The following is a 14296-nucleotide window of genomic DNA, read 5'->3' as shown; positions in this document are numbered from 1 at the left end:
TGGTACTTGGGGAAGAACAGCACACTGTTACTGTGCTTACTGTGAGCAAACCAGTAAATCCATGAACAACACATGGCTGCTCAGCAACAGCCTACACTAAGTACATATGCAAACAGCCTTCACACATCACAGCTAAAACTTGCCTGTGTTTTTTCTCCCTCAAACACACATACATGAGTTTTCCTTTACACCTTTCAGTGCAGCTTGAAGAAAGTTTTACATGCAGCCTCTCAGCAAAGGATGATGCCAAATACAGCCACACTGCAAGCAAAGACAGCAGCTGCCATCACCACAACACTCACTTGACCCATGTATAAGGAAGCATGTAGGGATGCCACAGACCAGCCAAGCCACTGAACCCACCAGTGTTCAATGTCCAGTTAAATGGCCATGACAGACTCAAGTCACGTACTTCTTGCAGCAGAAAAAACCTGGTACAAGTTTCAGTTGACACCACTCTCACATACACCAATCAAAAAGGTTGGTTGAACCTCAGAGCATGGAACAGGGAGTGACAGAACAGCTATTGAACTGTTTCCCCTTGCTGTCGAGATGCCCATGGGAACAGCCTAGTAACTTATTATTGGCAATATCCAAGCCGCAAGCCACACAGAGTGTACAGTTCCAGTCAAATGCTTGTGTGGTGTTGGGTGTTGTGAGGGGGCTTTTGGTGGTGGTGGTTGTTTTTATGGTGGGATTTTTTGGTTGGTTGGGGATTTTTGGATATTTTTTGATTTTTAAACAAACCCTAACCACACACATAGGAGCTGAAGGACATGCCCTGCAAAGTGAGCCTTGCCTCCATAGAGCACAGGGATTCTCAGATGCAAATCACCCAGATGTGGGTGGCACAAGGCAACTCCCAGCCTCAACCAGGACACCAGCTGAAGCATCTCATACAAACCCATCTAGTTTTCAGTTGCATTCAGCTCAAGAGATGAGTTGTGACAATTCCTATCATTTCTACATTCCCATTTCTCCCCTCTTTTCCCACCTAGTACAGACAGGTACAGCTTCACCCTTCTCTTCCCAAAGATTATAAAGCAACAACTGCAAACGGTACCTGGGAGCTGAAAGTTCACTTTCAGCAAAATTCTTGTAATTTGTAGAAACTGCTTTGAAAACCTCCTAGCTGAGACGCCAGTAACCACTTGGCAGGGCCTGACATAATTAGAGAGCTTGATTTTTTCAAAGGACATTACCCAAGAAAATGAGTATGTTGCTGTGGTCCTTGCAATAATTTCCAATGGGTTTTGTTGCAGAGGTCTTGAAAGGGTTTTAATGACACTATCAGGACCGCAGTGTTTTTCTGGTGCTTGGCAAAATGAGACCCTATTATTTCTGCTTGCAATGCACACTCCTTCAAAGCTTAGCCACAGGCCGAAGAATTCCTACAACTTTGCAATCCAAAAGTTTTGTATCATTTGTGATATACATTAGTGACTTCCAGTAACGGTGGCCCAAGAGACAGCCTTTTACTGTGCGATAGTTTAAACTGTTTGGCTCAGTGCTGTATCCTGAAATACACTGCAGGGAGACTGTACTGCGCTGCAGGTTACACTGATTTACAGCAGCGTTAAGCCATGTGCTGCAACAACCTACAGAGCCAATTTGCCTTTCTGCTCTCTGCTGCACTTCAAACACTGCATGGAAACAGAGAATGTTTGCAGCATCCCAGCCCAGACCTGCTCAGCACAAACACTGTTTGGTGGTACCAGTTGCACGCATTTTTGCAGTGACCATTCAGCCTCCCTCAAACCTTTCACTGCAGCTGGGAAAGGAAAGCATCACCACATCCTGTGCCATGACCCAGCGCTCTGCTGCTGTTCAGTCCAGCCTGCCCTGCTCAGCACCTCATTCTCCCACCTCTCCAAACTAAATCCTTCCCTGCAAAGATCAAGCAGACTAATTTCAGTTATCTAGGCTCAGAGAGGAGCAGCGAACAAGGAGAACAATGACCTCTATTCTGTAAGTGGAAGTTTATACAGGCGCCAAATATTATCATTCATAGATTTATTATAAACTTCTGTAAACGTATACTCATATACAATGCTATGGATTTTGCAACTTCCCCTCTAAGATCTAACCACACCCTCATGAAATACTCCCCAGAGCCTTCCCTTACATGAAGGTAAATACTACTATTCCCATTTTATTTAGAAGAAAATAGAGAACTTGCAAGTCTCAGTTCCCAGACTTGGTGCTGCTCTATAGAATATACACTGAACATTTAAGGGAATGGACTTTTTCTTGGGAAAGAGGGTGGAAAACAAAGCCTTATGAATCAGCCAACTGATAATTAAAAGCAACTAAATCCAGATCACTCTTAAGCTGCACATGAGAATCTCAACTCCTCAGATGCTGAATTCCTCTGCCAGCCAGAAAAGCCAGGGTCACTTGCCCAGCTGGTCACTATTGTTCTGTCTAATAAAGTTCTGGCAGGAATGTGTGCTTAACAAAATACAGAGATTAGGCATAGCAAAGAATGCAGCTCCCCCCTCACTGTTTAGGTTAGTGGGGTTTGCCATGCTGAAATACTGAACCTTAAGCATATAAGGTTTTCTCTGTCCTGTACTGCTATAGTGCCAGTGACAGACACAAGCTGACAGCTCAGTTCTCAGGATCGCTGCCATTTTAGCTTTAAGTTCATTAAAAGCAGTATTAAAAGCTCACCTCAAAGCTGCAGTGACCACTAATTAAATCAGTGTTTTCTTGGGGATGTCGAGTACCAAAGGAGAAAAGTTCTCTGTACCCCTCATGTGCCAGAAACTTTTGAAGGGCAATTTAAACCAAGCCAGCGACTCAGAGACCAGATTTCAAGAACCTTGAAACAGGGGAGCTCATCTTCAAATGTCTCAGGATAGCCTAGGTTTCCAAAAGGAAATTTAGCACCTAGTGACTAAATCCAGCTTCAAAATGGCATTGATCTTCCCAATATCTCATTTAGCTCCTGACAGTTCAGAACCAGGATCTTTAGCTCAATTCACAAGAGTGGGGACAAATGCAAAAATGTCATGAGTACAAGTCACACAGATGATCTTACAGAGGTCTTGAAGGAACACAGCTTTTACCAAGGCAGACACCAGGTACAAAGCAGCTCTGATATCTCATCGGGCTGAGAGTTTCTCAGCTTAAAAACAAATGACATTGAACAGACAGGTATTTGAGACTCAGATTTGCAAAGGATACAGTCCTTGGAGAACTGTATGTAAAAAGGTTATGAATAGCCTGGTTCCACCTCAGAGTTAACAGCTTACATTTAGACACCAAGGACTGGCAAGTTCCCCTGCAGGGGGTATGGTAGCTCACACTGTCTGAAGTGCAGTTTATAAGCAGAAAGCATCTAAGATCCTGTTACCACAGCAGTCTCTCCTCTGTCACTCCTTTCACAAAAAGCTGAAAAATAACTTTGACAGAGCCACACAGTAAACCTGGAACAGGAACAGCTGAGATACAGGGCTGCTGACAGCCAGATCTAGGTGTTTGCTTCTAGGAGAGCCTTTTTCAGTCATCCTAGCATAGCAACATAAGCCTTATTTTAGCTGTTATCCCAGTCACTGCCACCTGAAAATGCAAAGAACTCAAAAGTCTGTACAAGATACAGTGGTAAGACAAGCAGTCAGGCAGCCCACATTGAACAGGGTGGCTGAAACCAGGCAGTGCTGGGGAAGCAGAAGAGAGACTCAGTCAAGAAAACCAGGAAGCCAAGCAACCTGAGGCAGGAGGAAGAGAAGGGGCATCAGATAAAAAAAAATAAAGTCCTTTCCTTTAGGGAAAACACAGACTCTCCCTTGGGTCGGAGTGTTAAATTCATGGCAACCCCCCTTCACACACAGGCACACTGGAGAGCTGTTGGTAGAGCTGTCACCCACTGATGCCTCCAATGAGAATTTCAAAAAGCTCTCCGTGCTCTGCTGTGTTTACAGCAATGACAGCCTGGAGGAAGGGGTTAGAAACATCTGAGATTAATAAGGGCTGAGCAGCACAGAGCAGAAAAGCAATGTCTGCCCTTCCGTTCAGGGCTACCACACCCCACCAAGCACTGCAGCACCAGGAGACGTTATGTCATCCCCACTGCCGCAGCAGCCCATCTGCCCCGAGCCTTTCCACCATGAGAAGCAGCATTTCAAACCAAGCTGAGAGCTCCCAGCACCACTCTTTTGAACAACTAAACAAGCAGAGTCCTGTGGGGAAAAGCAGATGTTGACTGACCCCAGGCACAAAACAAGGCAAGGACAGAAGGGAAGCTTTTGTGCAGTGCCTTAACTGAGCAACTCCCATCTCACAAGGTCATCCCAACAGGGTAAAAGGAGTATTTCGCTCATTTAGCACCTATGCTGCTGCCTTTTCTTAGTCCTACACAGCTCCAAGATCCAAAATGAACAGGGTAAGAAGCATCCCATGCCAGTTTCTCACAAACAATAACCTTAATATCCAGGTTCTGTAGTGGCATTTGCTGCACCCCTTCCTTCCTTACTTCTGCAGGGTCCACCCAAAATTGTCTTCACATGAAACAGGTATCTGATAAAATGCCTCTGCTCATACTGCCTTTATGAGGCACGCTCTTCCCAGTACATGTACTTGGTCTTTTTATTTCATTGAGAAGTAGAAAGCAGGAATAAAGAATCTTGTCCATCTGTAAAGCCAAAGACATCTCCCCTCCAGAGGGCACGCACATCAAAGAAACCAAAGGGGGGGAACACACACCAAGAAGAAACAGGCCTTAACCTGTTCTTAACTCTACAGACTCAGTACAACTTGGTTACGTGACCATGTCTAGGGGTATATTCCCTAGCCTCATTGCACTGGTGTTTCTGAGATGCTCCAATCTATATCATGCCTATACGTAGTGCAGATACCATGAGGAATATCACTACCATCCAGTTTCTAGGTGCAGGAAAAGTTGGAACCAATTAAAAAGACATCTGGCTACAGAATCTGATGTCAAGATTGGACATGAATAGATGCATTTTATGGAGTGCTACCTCACACTGGCTTTAAAGTTGACAAATGTTTTCTTATTCAGTCACCTTCCTTTTTGCTGAGCAAACAACAGCCTTACTCAGCCCTCAGAGGACAGAGGACATGAAGTAGACAACAGAGAAGTAAAAAGAAGAGCCCTACATAAGAGAAGCTCACAGATATCTTCTGGTTTCAAAGAGGTTTCAAAATCAACTAACTATGATTTTAAGTGGCAGATTCTCTTTTCCAGATAAATCACATGGATGCAGAAGAGGAGACTGATCTATCCCAAACATGAAACATTACAAAGCTACTCTCAGCTTTTGTCTCAGTGGCATCTACTGTGTGGGCCTCTGGGTGAAAGACATTCCTGAAGAGACAGGAGAGGGCTTTTTTTTTCTTTGCCAGAGCTACAATTTCACTACCTTGGAAGCAGAAAAGAATTCTTAACCCTGAAACAGCTTCTTATTTGTTGGTCCTCTCAAAAAGATTTAACTACTATCCAATAGCCAGGCCTGGACATTACAGGCAACACTTTCACCCAAGCATACTCTTTACATATCTGTTCATTTCCAAAAGGAGAAAAACATCAAACTTGTCAAAACCAGCCAAAGCACCTAAACCATGTTATTGCATGCAATACACTGCAAATCAACAAATCACTGTTTCTGCCTGAAAAGGAGTTAAGGAACAAACCCAGTAGGGAATAGTATCACAGTTCCCACCCTCGCTCCTTTCTGTAGTAGTATTAAGGACTCTGATTTAGATCAGTGCCACATTGAGCATAAAAACACTAAGCAGGAGCTATAGTATTATTCAACTATATAATAAGTTGAGAAGTTGCAGGACAGCAACCCAATTAGTAGCATTATGCTTTTTTCATCTTCAGCAGCTCTGATCCTTAACAGAGTCTTGGTGATATCCAAGTTGGCACAGGGAGCTTTATGCTCAAAGCCCCAAAATAAACATTATGCCTCAGTGGAAGTAAATTTAACCACTGTCTGCATCTCTCTAATTAAAAGTGAGTTGAGAGCTTTGGGCATATTGCAAAAATGAGGTTGGATGAATTCTGGTATTACCCTACAGGAGAGGTGCTTTACAGACCAGGAATGTTTCCAGACATGCTAGAAATCTAGTGCAAAAAAGAGCATGAGTAGCTGCTCCATTATTCTAATCCAGCAGACCTAATGCACTCTGTTTTTGAAAGAGATTCTTTCAAAGGAGTGCATTAGAGTCTTTCATCATCACCTCATTGTTTCCCTCTTTATCCATACACAGCCCAATAAAACAAAGATGGGGGTAAACATTCTATGATCCAGGTGTCACAGAACCACTTAGGGCAGAGCTGTGAAGTTTCTAACCTGGTGTGTTTTGACCAGGATTTCAGTGCACTAACAATCTCAGCTTTGAGAAAACGAACAAATAAGGGTTATTGAAAGAGACACATTTGTTAATTTATCCAAGGGGAGCACAAGTTCACAGCCACCCATTGCTTTGACTCTCCACTCCCTTTTTCTTCCTAGAGCTGGGAAACAAAACCTACATGAGAGGAAATGATTCACACAAGCAGCTGGAAATGCAAGACCATAGGAGATTTCCTAAATCAATACAATTTACTGCAGCAACTACAGTCACGTCTGGTATTTCAAAGCCATTTCAGTGTTGCTAGGTCCTTACGCTACCATTGGCTTCACTGTTCATGGCATTGCAAAGCTACAGCACTGAACCCCACAGGTCGGAAGAAAATCCTGTGGCTGCAGAGTCCAGGAAACAAACACTGGAGAGTTTAAGGGTTTAGTGATGTGCTTAAGACCTCCTCTGTTACCTGGGTAGGGTGCTTCAAAGGAGAATTAGTGCAGAGGACTCAGCATGACACAAATCTCAGTCTGTTTGCTTGACATCCTCCCACAGTCCACAGCAAACCATAGAAAACCAGAGACCTCAGGCAATGAACAGACTATTAAGCGATGGAGAGAATGACTCAGAAAGCAAGATTCTGTCAGTACAAGGAAAGAGAACCACATTTCTCCAATATGTATAGTTTTCTATTCCACACCCACTTAAGAGCCACAAGAGGTTTAGACTTTAAGGCTGAAATCAAGTTCAAATCATCTCTGGTAGAGGGAGAATTAACAGACAACCATCAGGAAAACTCCAGATACATGTTCTGAAAGCACTCTGACAGACTGCCTAAATCAGGATGCTGATTTATAGGATCACTTTTTAATATTAAAAACAGGCTTCTATCACATAAAGAGACCTACACTTACTTAAAAGTACTAAAACCTTACCTAAGAGGCTCGAGGTTATTACCATACAGTGCCAGTTGTGTACAGTCCCTTCTCCTTGGGGCTGGAGAGGAGCAATTCCATCCTAGCAAATGCATAGCTGTAGGACCAGGTGCAATGCAGGCAGCTGTTTTAAACAGAACAGATCTACCTACAACTGGCCAACCCAGACATCTTGATCTTGACAGCCAGCCATTCAAGTGACCTATTAGAAGCCTGCTAGCCTCAAGGAATAACTGCCAAGTATTTCAAGCATTACCTAACTATCTGAAAGCACCATCACTTCAGGTTTTTCAGGGGAGAGAAAGTAAGGCAAGCTACAGTACAGCAAACTGATTAAGTTCAAATACCTTTCCCACTTATAGATTTCAATTGTCCAATATTCATTTCCTCCCCATATCCATCCTCAAGAAACATCAGTGCTGTAGCAAGCACTACGAACTACTAGTGACCAAAATAAGTGCCAATATGTAATTCTCAATGTAGAGCCTGGATAACAAAGCCTGTTTGGACAGTCCTGTTATTTGAAACATCATGGTTCTACTGCTCCTTTACAGAATGGAACTTTCAGGCGAGGTGTAGCATTCTGAAGGTCTATCACAGATGGACTTTTTACCCATGCCAGCTGATTTTGTGATGCTACTGTAAAGCTAGAAGTAAGAATCATTCTACAACGCTTTCAGGTTGATGTTGGGGGGGGTTCTTTCAGCTACGTCCACATCCAAAGAGACTTCCAGTCTAAGCACTGCATGTAGTTTCAGAAGTCTCCAACTCCTACAGCCAAATTCACTAAGGCTTGATGCATGACTATTTAAAAGTACAGGAAAATAGGATGAGAAGTTAAGCTAGGAGAACACTAATTCCAAAGACAACTAACACAGATGAGGGAGTTCTTTGACAACCAAGCTACTTCCAGCATGGGAATAAGCTTTCCTTAAGTCATTTAGCAAAACTTCTCATGTCTGAGTCTGGAAGACAACAGTTTCTGCTTGGCAGACAGCCCTTCCATTCTTACACTCAGGGTAAGATCTCCTTCTCATTCTCATCACCTTAACACAGTATCAAGTTAGAAATGCATGTGCTGAATGTGAATTTCAAACAGAATAGTGAGGGTATTGTTACATCTACGCAACATCAACACACACTGCTGCCGGGATTTCAGTCACCGGTACTTGCCCATCCTCTGCAGAACTTCAAAGCAATCCCAGCACATGCACAGACAGGCTGCAAGTGGCTTTGGTCTAATAACCAGGATCTGCCAACTGAAGCTTCACTTCCTGATCAAGGACAGAAAAGGGCAACTGCAGGAATGTGGTGTGCCTTGTATCAAGGAAATGTGTCAGCTGTAGAACATCACATCAGTATACACTGCAACATACCAAAGCCTGGAGCTGCAGCACTAACTTTCAAGGCTCTGACCTGCTTATACCCAGCTGATGGTACCCAGGAAAAGTGCCAGAAGTCACTGGATTCACTGGGAAGGTCGCAGAAGAGAAGGTGAGAATGGCCACGTGGACAGTAACCACCTACCCACCATCTTGTGTCCTCTGCAGCCTCTTCAGGCCAGAGACCAGCAAGCTCTGCTGCGATGGAGCTGCTATTGCTTCACATAATTCAAGCGCTACAGAGATCCTCCGTTTAAGTGGCAAAAGGGACACTGAACAATGTCAACAACAGTTTATACCAGTCTGGTTCAGACCCCTAAAAAAAGGTTTCACACTCACACAGATCAATGTCAGACTTTAGAGCAAGAAGCCTCAATTCTTCTCCAGAACCACATTAAATCCCAACCTGAAGCTGCACCCTGCAGGAGGCTCCTCCCAAAGGTCTGACATTGTGGCTGGGTACAGTTTTCCCACACAGATTTTCCCATCATCAAGTGAAGCTGTTAGACATTGCCAACAACAAAACTCCACCACTCAAGGCAAAACTAAAACATCCAAAGATTGCTTCAATGTGCAATATTTGACTGAGCACTTCAGGTTCTATTTCAAAATGTCCACCAGTTATTTTTCCCCTCCCTGTGTTTTATTTCCTCCTCTGCTTTAAACCAGAATGGGAGATTCTCACATGGCAAAGTTCCATTGGACAAAAGAAACTCCTAAAATAAAATAAATCTACCAGTTTTCCCAACATCGTTGTTTAAATCAGTTTTAAATGGTTTTATACACCACTTTATAGACTTGGAGAGGGACACACTTCCCTGACAAAGCATCAACTATCCAAACAACTGAGGCATGGGAAAACCGTGCAAGAGTGTGAAGTGGGGAAGGACTTTGGTGAGCAGAGATAGTCTGTGCTCTTGTAACCGTGGTAGCTCTGAACAAAGATCTGCAGGCTAATAGATATGTAAGACAAATGACATGTGGTTCTCATTGCAGCTCATGCTTTGGGAAGGGGGTACCTTGGAACAGATCCAGCTGGGATAGGTTTATCCCATTACTCTCCTATAATTTTCTGCCTTTTCAAACCCTTTGACAGTTACTGTAGTTTAACATCACACCCCCTACAGACTGAGGCCTGTTTGACAGGCCAGCAAACAAAACCACCCCCACTTGGAGATGAAATATGCACCATATGTAAGCACCGTGCAAGGCACAAGGCTAGCGCTCACTCCCGTACTGCTAACATACAGATGGAAAGCTGCTGTGGAGATGCCTTATCCCAGCTCCTAACCCAAGTAAGCAGTGTGAACACCAGCCCTCCTCCACTGCACTGTAATTCATGCATAGTGGGTATTAGCAAAGGGAAGAGGAAAAGAGGTAGAGACAGGATGGACGAGCCCTGAATATTAAATCCCCAAGTTCCCATTTAAGGCAATCACAAGGAAAGGGGGGAAAAAAAAGAAGTGAAATTCAAGAACAACTGGAATCAGGTTAAGCCACTCTCTCGCTTCATACAGTGCGGCTCATTCATCTGAACAGCTGTTTCACCTCTAGAGAAATACCCAGAGAAAACAGAGGGGAGGGGGAGAAGCCGAAATTGCTTGCTCTACTGAAGCAGCAAGATACACTAAATCAAAACTGCTTTACATTAAGTTTGTAAGAAATTGGCTTCGAGTGGGGGGAGAGAAGAAGAGTGGGAGGTGTGGTTTTAAACAGCTATTTGAAAGCTGCGGCTCTTGGATAGAAAGCTGTAATTAAGGTCTTTCCTTTGTTGAGCTGAACAAGTCTTTCCTCGCAGCCGAGGGCTATAACAGTTCCCTATGTCGGCATCCCGGGGCAGGAGCCACCGGCCCTTCTCCGGCGGGGTGGGGATGGAGGGACGAGAAGGGAAAGCCAGCGGGTTCGGTTTACCCAAGCTCAGCTCTTCAGTTCCCCAGTCGCTGCCTGCCCATAGAGGGACGCTGCTGCAGACAGGTAGGGAGCCTGCCCATCCCACCTGGGACGAGGGCGGCAGCGGGGCCAGCCCGTCTCACCCTGCCCGCGGCTCCCCGCGGGAGCCACCAGCGGGGCCCAGCCTTCTCGCCGGGAAGGCGGACCCGGTCTTACTCACCGGCGACTGGCGAAGCCGCTGCCCGGCGAGCCCGAGCTCTGCTCTGGGTAGTTGTGCTGCAGGGTTGATGCTGGGAATTGATAAAGAAAGCCAGTCCCGAGCGCGCATCCATGCAGGCAGCAGCACCAGGACAAGAAAAGAGCCAACTGCATTTTTGCAAGAACGGGGATCTCCTCCTGCACCCCTTTTTTCCTCTCACAGGACTCGGCAAGCGCGGGGCTCCCCCGTGCCTCCCGCGACCGAGGTTGCAGCGGGATCCCACGGCGCGGAGGTGCCCCCGGGACCGGGGACCAAGGGGCAAGGGTGCCGGGACACAGAGACTGCGGGTCGAGAAGGGAAGCCCCGTCCCTCGGCACGCCGAGGCCGGCGGCAGCGGCTCCCGCGGAGGGGTGCTGGGCCAGCGCGGATCTCTGAGCCCAGGGCGCACTCTCGGCCCCGGATGCCTTTTCAAATTTGGCGAGGTTGGCCCGACTCCGTCAAAGGGGGCGTGGGGCTTCAGCGTTAACCCTTGCCAGACCTGGCTGCAGACCCCACTGCGGAGGGGCTCTCCGCCGGCGGAGCCGAGCCTCGGGAACGGAACGCGGCGGGGCTCCGCGCTCCCACCCGGCTGAGAGCTGGGAGCACCCCCGGGAGCCCGACCCCGGGACATCGCCAGAGCATGAGGCGCTGGGTCTCCCTGATGAACCGAGAGCCAGGGTGAGGGGGAACCCCCCACGCTTCAGCGATGCGGCGCGAAAACCCAAACGCTGGTGCCTACTGTCACGCTCGCACCAGACTTACACAGATAAGGTAGGAAATAAATCATTTTAAAGACACTTGTTCACAGGTTGGAACTAGATGATTTTAAGGTCCTTTCCAACCCTAACCATTCTATGATAATGCGCCCATCCTGCTCATTCTGGCATCACACAGAGCCACCCCCTTTGCTACACAGGATAGCCCTGAGCTTGGAGTCCTGCACAGTCAGCCTCAGACGGGAGGAACAGTTTTGGAAGGATGCGGGTATTTCACAAAGGCAGTACCCCAATAAGGACGCCAGCAGCAAGGCTCTCTCTCTGTACTGCAGCAGAATATGCATTTAAAACCCATTTGGTAACTGTCACAGACCCCCTTTGCTGGCTTTCCCAGCCCCAGAGGAACCTGGGCTGTTGCAGCTCACTGACCAGACAACTCATCTGAACCAAACACCACAAGGAGGGATTTCATATTTTAAGATGAAACAACTTCTTAACGTTTTTTTACCTTCAAATTCTTAACACTCACAATATCCCCTCTGCCCCTTCACTGTTAATGCAGCCATCCAAAGACAGCCACGGTTTACCACTGAAATTGGGTCTTTGCTCGGGTACCCAGGGCTTGCCAGGGGCAGGCTCTGCACAGGTGGAGACTTCTTCCCCTTGGAGCAACATAATCCCCAAAACTAGAAAACGATCCCTGTAAGATACTGGAAAAATGGCTAGGTTCATCCCCCACCCGTGGATGAGCACCTACCCCTTCCCCCACGGTGTCCACCTCCAGAGCTTGCACACAGAGATAAATAGCCCCTGGCTGGAGCCTGCAACCAGACAAGTTTAGACTGCAAACGAAGCACCAGGTTTTTAAACAGCTACTATCATTAATCACCGGAGCAAATTACACACAGAGGCAGAGGTCCAGGCTGCAATGCAGCTCAATGCAACCTCCCTAGGGTTACCTCACAGCTGTCCCCTCAGGTGTCCCAGTCCCAGAGCTGGAGCAGGAAATGGATCAGCACTTTCCAGGCCCAAAGGGAGCTCAAAAGGTCTGATCCAGCAGCACTGGGCCACTGCTTAGTAACAGACACTATTTACTTACAAAAGACTCTCAGTGCCTGAAACTGGGACATAACAGAACCCTGATCACCCTTCCCTTTAGTCTTCCCTTACCCTTAACAAAAGGAATATCTTTCCTTCTCCCTTCAGGAAAACACATAGACTTGGGGCAACTCACCCTAGGATGTTGAGCCACTCAACCATTCTGCTTAGGGTCGGTCCTCAGGAAACTTCTGTTCTGCCCAAGAGAGTAACAGAAAAGGAGCTTACACTGTAGCCACCCCTCTCAGTATGGCTACAAACTACCCCAAATTCACCCTTTTTAAGGGGAAGCAGAGAGAAACTGCACACACAAACCACTAGAAGGTTCTCTGAGGCTTCACCACCCTTTAATCTGGGTGATCATCCTCAGCTGTGTGTGCAGAGCTAAAGTGGGGGCAGCTGGACCCTCACCCTGGCAACTTATTGCTGCACCAGGCTCTGTGCTGAGGGCCTGGTTCAGCCTTTTGTCCCCATACACACTAAATTCCCTCACCTGACGGGCTGGGATAGATCATTTATCAGTATTTATCAGCACCAAACAGCTTTCTGGGCAATTCTCCTGGCTTGGGTTAGCCCCTTCGGAAGCTCTTCAAGTCTTAATTGTCCAAGAGCATTTTATTTTTGGTTGCATGCAAAATTTGCTGCTTCAGCCTTTGTTGACTTTGCAAGACCCTTGGAGATATTAAACACAGGTGATTAGACAAGACATGATTCTGGTAAATTATTACAGACATCTGTAGGAAGTTGATGTTCTTCCTATTTCATGCGCTGACAGACCAGAGGTCAAATGACTTTGCTCAAGACTGCAAAGAGCTACAGGCAGAGCCAGAAATGGAGCTTAAGTCTCCAGGCTCCTGTTACTTCTGCCGTGTCCGGAATGCACACTTGCTTCTACTCTGTATGGCTGATTTAAAATGAACATGAAGAATTAAATTCCAAGCTGGTTTTGGAAAGAGGGAATAAAAAGATGATGTTGTCTACTGTGAGAGGAGAATTAAAGAGGGCATTTCATTTTAGTCCTTTGGATATGCGTAATATAATCAAGCACAATAGCAGTAATAAATGAATATTTTTCCTCCCCATGGTGCTTACGAGTGCAACATATTCTAACCATTTCTCAAAACTATGTTGATAAATTGGAAACACAGTGATGGAAGCAACGAAGACAGCCAACAAAAACATAACCCATTCCATTTATCAGAAGGACCAGCCTTGAGAAGAGAACCCTTAAAATCTGAACAGTCCTATTCTTCTAAACCAGACAGAATATATTTCACAATGTAAAGCTACACTTTTTATGCCTGTGCATAAGCATGGTCATATAAGGTTTGCCCAGGCAAGCAGGGCTAAATAAATGATTTGCATGTATTTTACCAGTGCAGTTCAAGATGGAAGAGGCAGGATACACACTAGAAAGCCATAATGCATGGAACCACAAGGGGAAATAGTAGAGGTAAGGGCCAGGTTTTCCATTTAGCAACACTATTGACTTTGCCATCATGAAAACATGGTCCTTGGAGGGACCCGCACTGCTCACCTTCCATGCAAGTGACAGCCTTAGTGTCATGTCAGAACACTGATCTATTGGACACGTGTAGGCACATGGGGTTCCACATGGTCTGGAGTGGTTTTCAGCTTCCTAGTCCACTGGGCATACCTGAGACATCACGTACCTGTGAAATCATCTATTATTTCTTTAAGCATATACACCACATGCAA

At 46.0% G+C, this 14296-nt stretch overlaps 1 protein-coding gene across 1 annotated transcript in view; it reads right to left on the bottom strand.

The window, feature by feature from the left end:
* Positions 1-10897, bottom strand: part of COL26A1 (collagen type XXVI alpha 1 chain) — a gene marked incomplete at both ends in the record, with an annotated part of 170324 nt that extends 159427 nt beyond the window's left edge. The window contains one exon of the mRNA XM_080629926.1: positions 10746-10897. Coding sequence (XP_080486052.1) covers positions 10746-10897 — 152 coding nt within the window. The remainder of the gene's footprint in view (positions 1-10745) is intronic.
* Between the last annotated feature and the right edge of the window lie 3399 nt (positions 10898-14296).

The sequence above is a fragment of the Psittacula echo genome (assembly GCF_963264785.1).
Source record: "Psittacula echo genome assembly, chromosome: 15".
NCBI classification, from domain to species: Eukaryota; Metazoa; Chordata; class Aves; order Psittaciformes; family Psittacidae; genus Psittacula; species Psittacula echo.
Note: the sequence above shows the minus strand (reverse complement) of the source record. Positions and strands in the feature narration are given on the sequence as shown.